The sequence below is a fragment of the Poecilia mexicana genome, unplaced genomic scaffold (assembly GCF_051168715.1).
Source record: "Poecilia mexicana isolate PSO_F unplaced genomic scaffold, ASM5116871v1 scaffold_2, whole genome shotgun sequence".
Lineage (NCBI taxonomy): Eukaryota > Metazoa > Chordata > Actinopteri > Cyprinodontiformes > Poeciliidae > Poecilia > Poecilia mexicana.
In genome coordinates this window covers 17,643,608-17,658,039 of record NW_028263371.1, presented here as the reverse complement: position 1 = coordinate 17,658,039, position 14,432 = coordinate 17,643,608, and the positions used below count along the sequence as shown (strand labels likewise).

The following is a 14,432-nucleotide window of genomic DNA, read 5'->3' as shown; positions in this document are numbered from 1 at the left end:
CTTTCAAAGTGTTCACATTCTTGGAATTTTTCCACATTTTGTCACATTACAACTAAAATATATTATTTTTGTGATTTCAGGTAGAAAAGAATAGAATACACTTTATTGATCCCCAAGAGGGAAATTGACAAGATATTTCATCCAAAGTGTTATTAGAAATGGATGTAACCAGAAACAACATAAAATTTATTCAAAAATATGTACACAAGTGTGATATCATAGGCGATTTCAAAATGGCTCAATATAAAATGAATAACAAGTATGCACATGGAGATATGTTGGTCTATAAATACATTTACAAATGAGTTCTGAAAAAACTTAATGACACTCAGAGTTGGACGTTACAAAACCTGGCAGACTGAATAGACCGGGACTGCTCCGGTCCGGTCCGGTTCTGGAGAGCTACGGTCCTGCAACTTTAAGATCCATCCGTTCTCAACAGACGGGGATCAAATGGCTGAATTCCCTCAGCAGCAGCCATTCAGCTAACGAGCCTGGATTCAGAGTCTGAATTTTATTTCTTGGTGGCCCTAATCCTCTTCCACTCGGTCCCAACTTGTTGCAACCCAAATCATTTTCATCCATCACCTTGTCTCCATGTCAACCAGATTACACCCAAATCAAGCTGACCCTTCTGGGTGCTTAACCTGAATTCCTACCTGCTGTTTGGAAATTGTTTCTTTTTCAAAACAAAAAACAAACAAACCTCAAAGACTCCACTCTTACAAAACAACACTTCTTTATTGTAATGTACGTAATCCCAGTTTAAATTTGTATGTAACAGCAGTCTGTAATAAAATACATCGGAAACCCAGCAGCCTCCACCAGGGGGGGCAGTTTTCCCTCCGGCCTGAACAGCTCAAAAGCAGGCACGTTTCTCATGCAAAAATAATAATAAAAAAACATGCATTTGATTTAAATCCCAGTGGGGTATCACTCCGCATCACATCTCACTGCAACCAACCCCACCCCCCCCACGTGGCGCTCAGGATCTGAACTCCACACATTCATAGGAGTTTTGTTTTCCAGTGTGTAGAAAGTCCAAGAAAGCGTTCTCTGCCGTTTCTGTAACAAAGTGGGGGACCAGAAAGCTCAGGGTCTACAGCGAACAAACCAGGCCGAGGTCCTGAGGCTTCTGTAGCGTAGTGGCTCTGGCTGAAGTCTCGTAACCCCCCCCCAGGCGGTCGGAGGCGGCGTGTGTGTGTGCTACATAAGAACTGTGAAGGGTTCCACGTGACGTGCAGTACCAACCCACCGCGTTTCCTCTGCACCAGAGCCTAAACGGAGCGGTAAGCGTTTCAGAGGAAGGTCGGAGTGTTCTCAGCAGGGGGCACTGATGGCTTCTTCTGGGTAAAGTTGGACTGACTGAAGGGACCTGTGGGCCGGTGAGAGGGGGGGGAGGCGTCTTCACATGGAGAAGGCACGAATGGCTGGATGGCTAAAGCTCAGGGGGAAATGTGCGACGTACAATCTGAATGTGCTTGACTTGAAAACTACAGATGCAGCCCAGTACATGAAAATGGCATTAAATGGTTTGGTTTATTTCAGCAATTTATTTCGAGAACAGAAACTATTCATGGTGACGTTTTGAGTTCATTTTGATAATTGTGGCCTACAGCTAAAAAACAAACCCTAAAATGAAGGATAGAGCAATAAAAAAAAGGATTTTTGGATGTGTGGCGGCGTTTCCTGTTTTAAAGCTGCAGTATGGAACGTTTAGAAGAGATATACTTTCACATATTCGTCACCATTACAGATAATCTGTGGAGAAAAATTGAACTCCTCTCAGTACCAACTAGAAACAACCAATCAGAGCCAGGAGGTGGGTCTTAGCGCTGTCAATCACCCCACCATGAGGCGCTTCTCCCGCTTGTAATGGTAAGTTTGTTTCGCCGCCATCAGCACATTGAGCAGCGAGTACATGAAATTGATTGACAGCTCTAAGACCTGCCTCCTGGCTCTGATTGGTTGTTTATTCAGATGGCAATAATAGCTCAGAGAGATCAAGCTTTTCAGATTCTCTCATAACATAATGCCATGATATGGTGACAGTTTCAACAAATATAAAAAAACATATATATAAACATATATATATATATATATTTAAAGTTACATACTGCACCTGTTGTGCTCATTTTCTCCTTTCACTCGACGCCATCGTTTTTTATTTTAAGCAGGTTTAAGCAGAGTCGCAAAACCTGAAACTGCTGCTGCGCAAGCTGCTGAAGATGTTGTTGCTAGGCAACCAATAAGTGAGCTAGTTGATGCCACCATACCAGCATATTGAGCCATGAGAGGCTGAGTGGCTCCAGCCTTTCCTCTGCCTACATCTCCCAGAATGCTGTTTGGTTCTGGAAATGAGTTTTGTTTAGTTATTGAACATTCTATCAGATGTGTTATCTATTGATATTGATCACGCGTCTATCATAATATATGTATTATTTAGCTGTTGCTCAGCTCTACCTCCATCCCACAATGCACTGGTGTGGTACTACATACTAAAGTATAGAGTGCATCTCTGCATTAAAACCATTTTCTATGTCGGTTTGATTGGGAATTTTCTTTTGCTGTAAGCCATAGTCATCAAAACAACACAAACATTTATAATATAGTATATATATTGAACCTATAAAACACATGAGTTTTGCTTGACAACTGAAATTCCTAACTTAAAGTTTCTGAGTCTAGCTTGTTGAGAAGCAGCTTATGGAGCATTTTAGGATCTAAACTGTGGTCCTGTTTTCCTCTTTGGCATTGAACCCAAAGGTACAAAGTACTTTAATTACACCATGAGAGAACCAGGCCTCGCTGCTGTAGGGAAATGAGTGGTATGAGGGTGTGCATCTGTGTGTGTGTGTGTGTGTGTGTGTGTGAGTGTACAGGGGCAGATGATTGCCTTCCTTTAGAAAATAAAATGTGGAGTGAGAATGAGCGACTTTACATTCCAGGCCCTGCTGTGAGGACTCGGACCCACCAGCTGGGGGATGTGTGTGTTTGTCCGTGCCTCTGCAGGGGGAGACATCTTGGTATTTAAAAAATAAAACCGATATCAGATGGGAGAGGGTGTGAGAGAGAGAGAAAGGGACAGAGGAATGCTGTCTGGTTCTGCGTGTCAGGAGCTGAAGGCATCGACTCACGCCGCAGTTCTGCAGGATTTGTGTCACTAATAATCGGTGGGTGAGCCGGTGAGTGATATGCTAACAGAAGGCTGTTAGCATAGACTGTTAGCGTAGTCAGGAAGCCTCCCAACCATCCCAGGCTTCCTGTCTGAGACGGACCAGCTTGCTGCTGCACCGACTGCTTTGTTCACGGCTGCATCGCGCAGCAGAAACCCGCCTATTGCCCAGGATCGTCCTCGTCGATGAAGCTGAAATCCTCCGTGGAGGTTTTGCTCTCTTCTCCCCGCCAGCCCCACTCCTGCATCTCCACCTCCTGCGGACTGGCGGCGGCTCTGGCCTCCTCGTGGCGTCTCTGCAGATTGCACCTCGCCGGAGTGTGAGCGTCTCGCTTCGCTGAGCTCCCAAAGTCCAGAGACACGGGAAGGGACATGGTGGAGGGATGGACGGGCGCTGCGGTGGACGCGACGGCAATGGACAGGGAAGGCCTCAGCCGGCGACCCCTGGGAGACGAGGAGACGGACGAGGGAGCCGAGCGGTGTGAAGACAGGGGGGGGGGCGTGTCCTGAGAGGGAGGCGGGGGGAGCAGGCCTCTACTGCCACAGCTAGTGGGCCGCGATGGGCAAGAAGAGAGAGATGGCGAGGAGGAGAGGGAGACGGAGAAGGACAGCGACAGTGAAGGGTTGCTGGAGCGCAGCGCAGGCTGGTCCTCCAGGGACGGTAGGAGGATCCCGTTGCTGGGGGACACCTGGGGGCTTTGGGACACTGGGGACCCCTTCAGAGCTTCTCCCTTCGATGACAGGAAGCTTGAGCCAGTTGCCACGGGGCTGGCTGGGGGCTGTGCTGATGCTGATGGAGAGGAATCAGGCCTTTTTGGTGAGTGATGAGTCGGGAGAAGGCATCGCGGCAAACCGTCGCCCTCCGGGTCTCCGCTGTCCAACAGGGAGCCGGCGTCCTCTATCGGGGGGGAACGCGGCGCTGCTGCAGGCGCCGGCGGGAACCAGGGGCTGGACAGCAGCTGGCTGGCACTGCCCTGAGGCGGGGCCAGGTTTGGCACTGCGCTCATCAGGATTGGCTGCGGGGCAACCTGGAGGAGGGGCTTCAGCAGGCACGCCATTTCCCGCAGCTCCTGGCTGAGGTTGGACACTTGTTTGGACAGAGAGTTCATCTGGGAGAGGAGGAGACAGAGACACAACCAGACGGTCACATCGCTTCACTAAAGAACTCTGTCAGTCCTGTTACCAGGTACCAATTCCAGCCTAAGACCCAGAACCTCATCTGAACGTTGACGTAGAAATGTTTGCCTGGCGACGGATAAAAGGAGCTACAATAAAATCACTTTAAGCTTTTCAGACAATTTTCAGTTTAATCAATCAATCAAAAAATCATTTCAATAGCAGGTTTTGGCAACAGTTCAAAGTTCTTTATGTCATAAAAACACAAAAATAAGAAGTCATAAAGACATCACACAGTCACCAAATGAGAAACCAGCAACAAAACCAATACATTTGATCCAAATCATCAATACATATCAAAATATGTTGATCAATATTCCAGTGATTATGGGTCAAAAGCTCAGGAGGTTTTCCTTACCAGGGTTTTTAGCCTGGATTTAAAGGAACTCAGTTGTTTTTGTTCCAGATCAGAGGAGCATTAAAAACAATCCACCTGCATTGTTCACATTACATGCATCAGCATCCGCTACCTGTCAGGAGTCATCATACGCTGCTACGAATTACATCAGTCTACTAATGATGATTTGTTGTGAATTATCGCAATGAGTAAACTAAACTGAATATGACCTGAGTCAGCGTTTATTTTATAGAATGGGATGAAAATTACAATCCGGGCCTAAAAAATCTCAGTCGGCAGGAAAAATGCGACAGTCATGATGCATCAGGTCAAAACTTACCTCCTCTGTCAGCTTCGCCACGCTCTGCTTGATCTCAGAGTGCTCACGCATCCCTGCAGACAGCGGGAATATTCAAGGCTTCCATATTAAGCTCCCAGGAAAGGAAGAGAACACACACCATAGATGGGGTAAGTGTGTGTGTGTGGGTGTGTGTGTGTGTGTGTTTTACCTGGGTAAGGGGAAGGTGGAGCTGCAGTTGACAGGCTGGGACTGAACTCAAACTTCTGTGAGGAGGTGGAAATGCTCTCCGTTTCGATGCCGTCGACGAATCTTTGCAGGACAGAAAGGGTTAAAGGTCAGAAGCATGAAGAACGTATGACGGCGCGGCGGCCGCTACAGATAGGAGGAGTACACTTCCACCAAAAGACTCAAAAGAAATTCTGAGATGAATCTCTGAAATGTTCCAGAAAAAAAAACAAAAAAAAAAACTAAAACTTGGAAATGTCTGAGATTTTCTGAAGTCGAACATTTTCGACTTTTAAAAATTTTCCGAGTGTCAAAAGTTGAAGATTTTTTACATTTCAAACTCTTTCTTGAAATTTTCTTAGATTAATGTCAATTTTGCAGGGTTTTATTTCTTGCTAATTTTTGACTTTTAAAGCTAAATTCCCTTGTTCTGAGATGAATCTCAGAACATTTGTTTTTTTTTTGCAGAAATGTACATGCATCTTTTTCCTCTCTCCATCGGCCCCGGCACGTGGTCAGAACGTCGATCCGGTCTGAACGGACAGTAATCGCTGCGCCGCCTCTCCCCGGGTCTTTACACATCTACACATCCATGCAAACCATTCAGCTGCAGTAGGAAACCCTGCACGCAGCAGCAGGTCCCATATGATCCACCAGCTATGCAATCTACCGGTTGCCATGGCAACCAGACACCGATTGCAGCCGAGTCCACTGCAGTTTATTTCTGTGGCTCTGAGGTTGTGTCATTACACGTTTTATGATTACAGTTTGCACATACAGAGAAAGCGTGCATATGTGTGTGTGTGTGTGTGTGTGTGTGTGTTACCTGGGGCTGAGCTCGGGTGGAGCGCTGCTGAAGCTAACCACTGGTATCTGCAGGGTGGAGGGCCGTGAGTGCTCGGTGGGGGCCCTGAAGGGCCGCGGAGCCAGGAGGGGGGAGCGCAGCGGGGAGCTGAGGCCCCTGCTGAGATGCAGCGGCGAGCGGGGAGCCCGGGACACGGAGCTCTGCTCCTCGTCGCCCTCCTCGTCCTCACGGATGGACGGCAGCTTCTTCACCAGGCCGCCGTTGCTCTCCCAGTCCTTCTGACACACAGCAGGGTCAGAGGTCAGAACTCACCTCCCAATGTAATCAGCAATAACAAAAACTCTTTGAAGAATTTTGAATGAATGTGAGCGTTGTACTTCCCTTGGGGATCAATAAAGTATATTTTGAATTTGAATTTTGAGTCAGACCGACTGAGCTGAAGGAGAACGGACTGCAGTGTCTTAGCTTCACCAGTAGATGTCAGGCAAATACAAGAGTTTGTCTGTGATGATTTGTTTAAGCTGCTGTTCAAAATAAAAAATCCAAATTTGTTCACTGCAGAAACACAAACTCTTACCAAGTGGAGATATAAGAAACTTTTCAACAAGAAATACGGGTCAATAATTTCTGAATATTGATGAAAAAGTACTAGTTCCATTGGCAGATGACTTCACTTATAATTATGTTTTCCCCAAGTTATAAGTGAAATTATCTGCCAGTGGAAAGAAATGCTTTTGATCAATATTAAGGAATTATTGTCTTAAAACAAGCTCCCATCTCTTGCTGAAGAGTTACGTGTAAGTTAGTTTAGTCTCGTCTCCAGTGTGATAAGATATTTGGAGAGGAAACTAAACAAATGTAGTTGGTATGATTCTGTGTTTTTGTAGTGAACAAGCTGGACAAAGTGTGCACTCCGTTCCTTTTCTTTTAAAAGGTCTTTACTTTCATCAGCTCCGTCGTTCAGGTTCGTCGGTGTTCGGTTCAGTTGTAAACAGAACACTTGTTCAAAGACTACAATAAACAGAAATAAAAAATTTAACTTTAAATTGTGTTTGCCGACGTTCAGCGCAGTGTCAGGTTACACTTGTAGATGGACTGGTGAAGTGTGAGGAGTGTTTTGCTGAGCTGCCCTGGAACCCATGTGGTTCTATCGATCACAGAGGGATGACGAAGTGGGTGGGAGGCTCAGTCTCTGCCTCAGGCTATTCCAACTATCTCTGTGTCAGGTACAGGAGTGATGGCAGACTGGGGGATGGAGGGGGTGGATGGATGGATGGGTGGGTGGGTGGGTGGGTGGGTGGATGGATGGATGGATGGATGGATGGATGGATGGATGGGTGGATGGGTGGATGGATGGATGGATGGGTGGATGGATGGATGGATGATGAAATGACGTCCAGATGTCTAAAGTCATCCAGCTGTAGTTCCTTTACGCCCAGAGACTTCACCCTCTTCTGCATTAGGATCCACTGGAGGTGTATTGTTTTACCTGAATGCTGCACTGTAAAAAAACAAAATCTCACCCAGTATTTCTGCCTAGTTCCAAGTGCAAAGACACTTGAAATAAGACAAAAACTAACTTACAAGAAATGTTTCAGTAATGTAGAGTACGGAGACTTTTTTTTTTTTTCCTGTTTTGCGTTCCCTCGCATTAATGCACAAATCAGTTTGTGCGATAAAATTGAATATTGTAAGCCTTTCTTCCAGTGGCCATTGTACTTTCTGCTATTACGTAAGGCTTTGGTGAGGTTTTTCCATGTATGATAATATCTTGTGAAATATCTGAAGTTTTATGTCTTTCTTTAGGATAGAAATGCGCCACAAACCGATGATATAAACAGAAACTTCCATTGCAAAGAAAGAAAAAAAAAAAAACGTCCAAACTACTCAGACTATTTGTGAGTTATTATGGCGGGGTGATAAAGTCATCTGACAGTTTTGATTGTGTCTCTATTGCGTTGGTCTGAAGGGTTATTGGTTTTCATGTGCAGTTCCATATACAGAGATGAACAAGCAGTTGATAAACCGATTTCCAATCAGTTTTCTTTGCACCAAGGAGTTAATAATACACACGTTTTCACTGCGCCTCTTTAAATGTGCATGTATTTGAAATGTTACATTGACATTTGGGACTGTGTACAAAATAGACCAGCAAATATTGCAGTAAGCTTACTGCGAGGAAACGCAAAAAAATAAAAATAAAATAAATAAATAAATAATTCTAGGGGCCTCCGTAATAGAGTGGGGCTTTAAGTAAATAATTCCTTCATATTGATTTTAAAAAGAGTATTAGTTCCACTGGCAGACTTTTCACTTACAGAAAAGGAAAAATGTCATGTTTTAAGTGGAACAAAAAAATCTGCCTGTGAGCTAATGCTCTCTTATTTAAAGTGTACCAAGATATTTGCAGTGAAAACGAGATAAAATATCTGGTAATATTTAGTGATTTTGAAGCCCCAACACATGGTTTTATTTTGTCTGGAGATTCCTCCACAGCTCCTGGGGATGTTCACTTCAAACGACTCTCTGCTTTATCTGAGTTTATTCCTCTCGTCATTCTTCAATAAGCTTGTTTGTTTGTTTTGAATGCGAAAGTCTAATTAATGAAGGAAAACTAATTTCCTTTTTCATTATATCAAAATTTTCCCCAAAACAAACTGCAGATTAAAGGTTTGATATAAAATTAAGACAACTTTTCTTGCTCTTCTTGAAATGTCGCTTCGCATAAATCAAAGAGACAATGGAGAAGCTGTGTGTAGACAGAAAAATGCACTTTAGAAACATCATCCTAATGCATTTAGATGTTACACAGTTGCTCAAAAATGCACCGGTAGGAAAAAGAACTGCAGTATTTTAGGTTGTTCACATCACAAAGAGAGCTAAGAAATATTTTCAGAGCTGCATCCCACAATGCTCTTTAGATTTCGTCTGACGGAAAAAGTCATGGAGAAGCTCAGTAAACAGTTTAAACACACAGAAACATACTTTTGTACTTTCTGAAAATCAAATTATTTGATCCCACCGAGGCTCTGCTACAGGTTAGAAAGTTCATTTCTGTCCTTAATAAAAGTTTAAACCTTTATAATGAAAACTATAAAATGTAAACATGTGGAGACTCGATTACCATGTCTGCACTGCAAAAAACACTGAATATTACTGAATATTTAGGGTCTAGTTTGAAATAACACTTGAACTGCGACAAAAACTAACTTACAAGTAACTTTTCAACAAGATATATGAGCTTGTTTTAGGTCAATAATTGGTTAATATTTATGAAAAAAAGTACTAGTTCCACGGCGGATTATTTTACTGATAAGATGGAAAAAATGTCGCGCTATAACTGAAATAATCTTAAGTGGAATTAATATATTCTCATCAATATTAAACAATTACTGTCTTAAAACAAGAACAAGCTCCTGTATTTTGCTGAAAAGTTACTCGTAAGTCAGTTTTGTCGTATTTCAAGCGTACTAAGAAATTTGCTCTAGAAATTAGACAGAAGCATTTCGGTAAGGTTTTGAGTTTTTGCAGTGTTCTAGGTGGAAAAGCAGTTGGAGTGAAAACATAACATATGCTCAGGCGAACCAGAACCTGGACTGTACCAGACTAGAGGAGCTTCAGGGACTCGATGATCCCAGTTCTCCTTCAGACAGAAACGCAGCTCCTGCTCTAAAATTCAATTATTTGAGGCCATTTCATTGTTTCCATGGCTGTGTGATCAGACCGCGCAGGCCAGCGCCAAGAAGCAGCAGCCTGTATTCATAAAGCGTTTCAGGCCGGCTGCTCCGAGGCGCTTTAATCCGGCTGACGTCCTCCTGTTGGTCAGCGCAGAGCAGAAAGAGAGCGTCCAGGTGGTCCGTACTGAACGCTGACCAAGGCAGAGGAAGGTGAAAGTCTGCAGTCAGGCTGAGAGGAACACAAGGGATGAAGAAATCCTCTTAAAGGGACAGTATCGTGTAAAGATTGACGTTTTTGAGCTTTATGAAACAACCTCTAACTGCAGTAAAGCTCCTAAAGTTTTGTGTTTGATTTCAAAGCTGCTTTACAAAACCACATGTTGCTGCCATGATGTTTGCAGGAGAAGCAAACCTTCCAAATACAAAACATTTTAGTTCATTTATTTTTTAATTGACACACTGAATGGCTCCCGCAGAGTCTAACATGGAACTCTTAATTTTTTGTGTGTGTGTAATAATTTCTCTAGCAATTGGCACGTTGTGACTTTGGGGGTGAGTTCGCTGGATGTCCATTCAGGGAAAATGCGTGGCTGGGAAAAAATTTAAATGAAAAAATGCTTTTCACTCCTGAGTATGTCTCTGTGACCTAACTTTGTTTGTAAATGACCTTTGAACCCTTCCCAGATTGAAGTTGCTCTTTTAAGGTCACCGTGGACGTCGCCTGTGTCCTGCAGAGAGACGACGCGCTCACGCCCGTTTGGACAAAACTGGAGCATTTAAATCAAAATCTGCTCACAAACACGTGAGACGCAGCACAGAGTGGTCGTCTTTCCCAAGTGTTATGGTTTCCTTCTGTTGCCGTGGTAACTAAGAGCACATCCACTCATTGACTTGCTCTGCATAACACCTCGGTGCACCCAGATCTGCGTTTGCTTGTAGTAAAACTTGTTACAGCAAAAAAAAATAAAATAAAAAATAACGAAGGGGGACACGGATCCCGTTTTTATCGCTGACAACAAAATGAAATCTTTGATCAGATTTCTTCAATCGAACCCAAACTAATAAGCAAAAAGGAAGCCTTTTATTTAAAGCTTTGGATCTGCGATCTCGTTCCTACGAAAACATCTGATTATTGGTTTCATTCAGATGCTCAGTTAATTGTTGAGTCAGTAGACAAAAAAGAAAATCACAACATATAGGGTGGTTTTAGTTCTTATAAATGATATGTATATATTTTTGGACACACACATACTTTTGAGCTGACGATTTTAACACACATGACCAAAACTCACAAATAACATTATTTACAGCGTTTTAAATGTCGATGCTGCTTTACCGAAAAGGTTCAGACAGAAAACGTGTGAGAAAATAATAAACAGCTTGAATAAAGACGAACGAGGAGGTTTTTCTGGGAGCAGTCTGTGTGCTTGGACTGAATTTTGAAACTATTAGGCTTTATGGTTCCACTAAGTAGAACATCTCATCATTTGAATGTTTTGTTTCTCCTGTCTGCATCAATCAGTCGGCCAAAGACCAGAACCAGACCATTTTCTCCCGATTGCCTCTCGTGTTTCTCTTGTTTTTCTTGTTTGAGCTCATATTTTATTAGCTTATGCAGTCGAGTCAAATGACATAATTGCTTGTTTTGCTGCAGTTTTGGTCGTTTTGAATTATTGCTTCTCTTGCAAATGAGATCTTGGATCTCAATGAGATAATCTGAATGAATAAAAGTAAAAAAATTGTCAACAAATAAAGCAGTGCATAAATATTGCTCTTAATTTTCACATCTGTTAAAACAGAGAACAAAGTGCCTTGTGGGACGTTTATTGAGTGGATAAACATCAGAAACATTTCATACATAATGACAATAAGCTGAAAATTCCTTCATTTAGCAGATCTGCTCTCAACAGACCAAACCTCCAACAGGCTCTCACCCTGATCTCAGCCAGACCTTCATCACATCGTCTCGTTTTATCGGCTGCATGATGAGACTCTGGCGGCCAACGCCCCTCTGCTCCCCCTCCATCGTCTCTCCTTCCCCTAATCAACCCGCACTCCTTCCACTCCGTCCCTGCCGGCTCAGCATTCTATCGTTTCTTTTGTCCTCCTCCTCCTCCTCTGTGGCAGCCGGGTTTATTTTTAGCTCTCCGTTTCTAATCTTAGCTCGCAGCTCCGCGGGAAACCAAGGAGCTCTGTGGGATGCGTGGGTGTGATAAGTGTGCAGTTCCCCGTGTGAAGGCGTGTGTGTGTGTGTGTGTGTGTGTGTGTGTGTGTGTGTGTGTGTGTGTGTGTGTGTGTGTGTGTGTGTGTGTGTGTGTGTGTGTGTGTGTGAGGGTTTGTGTACAGAGCTCTTTTTTTTCGTCAGAGATCTAACCGCATGTGTGGAGATAAATGAAAACTCTGCACACATTTCTTGCAGGCAGGGGAAAAAAACGTGATTTTGTTCATGGTTCTGTGTGTGAGCGCTGGCAGATCTCGCTCTCCCTGTCATGTTCATCAATCAGAGACTAAAAAAAAGCCCAGGAGGAGAGAAGCCGAAGTGAGATCATGTGAGCTGGTGGACGGCTGGTGATTTCACAGTGAGATCGGATGGAGAGATTGTTACTAAGTGCACGACGAGCGACGACTGCAAATCATTTGACTGTCTGTTACGGCCACAAAAATCTCTGAAATTATGAGGTTTATCTCAGAAAATTTCTAGAAAACACAAGAAAATTTCAGAGCTTGATAAGTCAAAAAGTTTCTAGAAAGAACTCAGAAACATTGAAGGTAATATCAGTAATAGTCTAGAAAAACGTAGAAATTTCTGAGTTTGAAAAGTTGAAAAGTTTTGGCTTTTGTATCTCATTTTCTTGTTTTTTTTCCCTAGAAAATTCTTGAGTTCAACCTCAATATTTAGGGTTTTTTCTAACAAATTTTCAACATTTCAAACTCAGAAATTTCCAAGTTTTGTTTTCCCCTTTTTTTGTGAAATTCTCCTCCCTTTTTCTCCATGTTTAACAGCTTTAATTCACAGTCATATTTCATAATGCGTTATATTTTTGGATCGGGCACCTGTCGGCATGCCTGACACGTCTGCAGGATTCCCTCAGGTAATCAATAGCTGTTTATTTTTTTTTCACATGCATATGACAGACATCTGCAGCATCGGCCCGGATGCATGTGCAGCAGATTGCACAAATGCCGGCGACGTTTTCTCTGCAGACAAACCAACAAACCACTGCAGTGCAGAGAAAAGAAAACGAGATCGCTCACGTTCTTCCTCCTTTCTCCTCTTCATCTTCTCCCTGACTGGCTGCTCTATTTTTAGCGAGCAGGATCCAATCTTAGCAGCAGCTGAGGAGGGAGAGCCAGTCAGGGAGAACCCATGCTTCCCCCCCTCCTCTATTTTTAGCTGCAGGAGAGCTTCAAACGGCAGCACTCATCTATTCTGGTCTGTGTGTTTTTCTCCCTCTGCAGCAGCAGCAGCAGCAGCGCTGGAGGATCCAGTGTGTGTGTAGTGTGTGTTTGATGGCATGGACTTTAAATGGAGGCACGTGTCAAACCGCGTTATGAGGGTCAGACACGGCTTTTATCCATCCTCTCTTTGGGTTTTCTCCACATTACAATGGATATGTTTAAACAGAAATACCCGTTTTTATTCCTCTGATTCATCCGAGTCGATTCCTACGTTCCAGCATTAGTTATATTTCATTTGTTTGGTAGAGGCAACGCAAAGTAATTAGCATTTCAAAAAATAAATGTCTATTTTTCATCTTGTGTCCTTAAGTAAACGAGTCATCTGTTATACAAGCAAGGTGACTTAGCTACACAAATGTCATAAATACGATCAGTAAATACAGAAAAAGGAAACTACAACACAATTATTATAAATAGTGGTGAAGCAGTCCTAAAAGGCTATAAATGATATACATTCATAAGTAAACCTCCTGGACATTTTTCATATTTTATCACAATCCCACCTGATCAAGCATATTCTGTCTAGTTTCTAGTGCAAATACACTTGAAATAAGACAAAACAATATTGATTAGTAGTAGTTGTATTGGCAGATTATTTTACTCATAACAAGATATTTTGCCCAAGTTATGAGCGAAATAATCTCAGTGGAACTTGTACAAAAATTCATCATTGAGGAATTAGACTTGAAACAAGCTTCTACATCTTGCTGAAAAGTTTCTTGTGAGTTAGATTTTGTCTTATTTCAAGTGTGATGAGATCTTTACACCAGAAACTAGACAGAAACACTTGGTGAGGTTTTTTTGTTGTTTTTTTACAGTGCAGCAATCAGGGAAAACAATCCCAATAAGAACAAGTTAGGATTTTCAACACCTACAGTGGATGTTAGCGTGAAAAGATTCACTGGACATAAAGGTCAAAGGTCATGAACTCTGAACAGAACTTCATAATGATGAATGAATGAATGAATCAATCAATCTTCAGGCCAATACTTGACAATATTTTGTGTTTTTTCAGTGTAGGCGATTGTTGCAAACATCTATAATTCATTTGAATCAGACTTCTGGTTTTAAATTTTGTTCAACAATCCCCTGAACTGTTTGTAACTGGGATCCATGGCAACAAAAAACGTCAGAGTCTGGGTTGTTCAGATTCATTTGGCCTGAACATGCGTTTCCACACACACACACAAAACGACAGCCTGGATAAAGAACCGCGGGTGTGAACGGGTGTGTGTTAGCTCCTCTGTTAGCTCAGTGGGTCTCTGTGGGCGGGTTGT

At 42.9% G+C, this 14,432-nt stretch overlaps 1 protein-coding gene across 1 annotated transcript in view; it reads right to left on the bottom strand.

Moving 5' to 3' along the window:
- Positions 1–2,159: 2,159 nt before the first annotated feature.
- The window catches only part of kcnh3 (potassium voltage-gated channel, subfamily H (eag-related), member 3), a 65,153-nt gene continuing 52,880 nt past the window's right edge, over positions 2,160–14,432 (bottom strand). Inside the window, exons 11-14 of the mRNA XM_088012187.1 lie at positions 6,041–6,297; positions 5,198–5,298; positions 5,029–5,081; positions 2,160–4,284 (exon numbers count right to left, since the gene is read on the bottom strand). Coding sequence (XP_087868313.1) covers positions 3,337–4,284; positions 5,029–5,081; positions 5,198–5,298; positions 6,041–6,297 — 1,359 coding nt within the window. The 3' untranslated portion in view covers positions 2,160–3,336. The remainder of the gene's footprint in view (positions 4,285–5,028; positions 5,082–5,197; positions 5,299–6,040; positions 6,298–14,432) is intronic.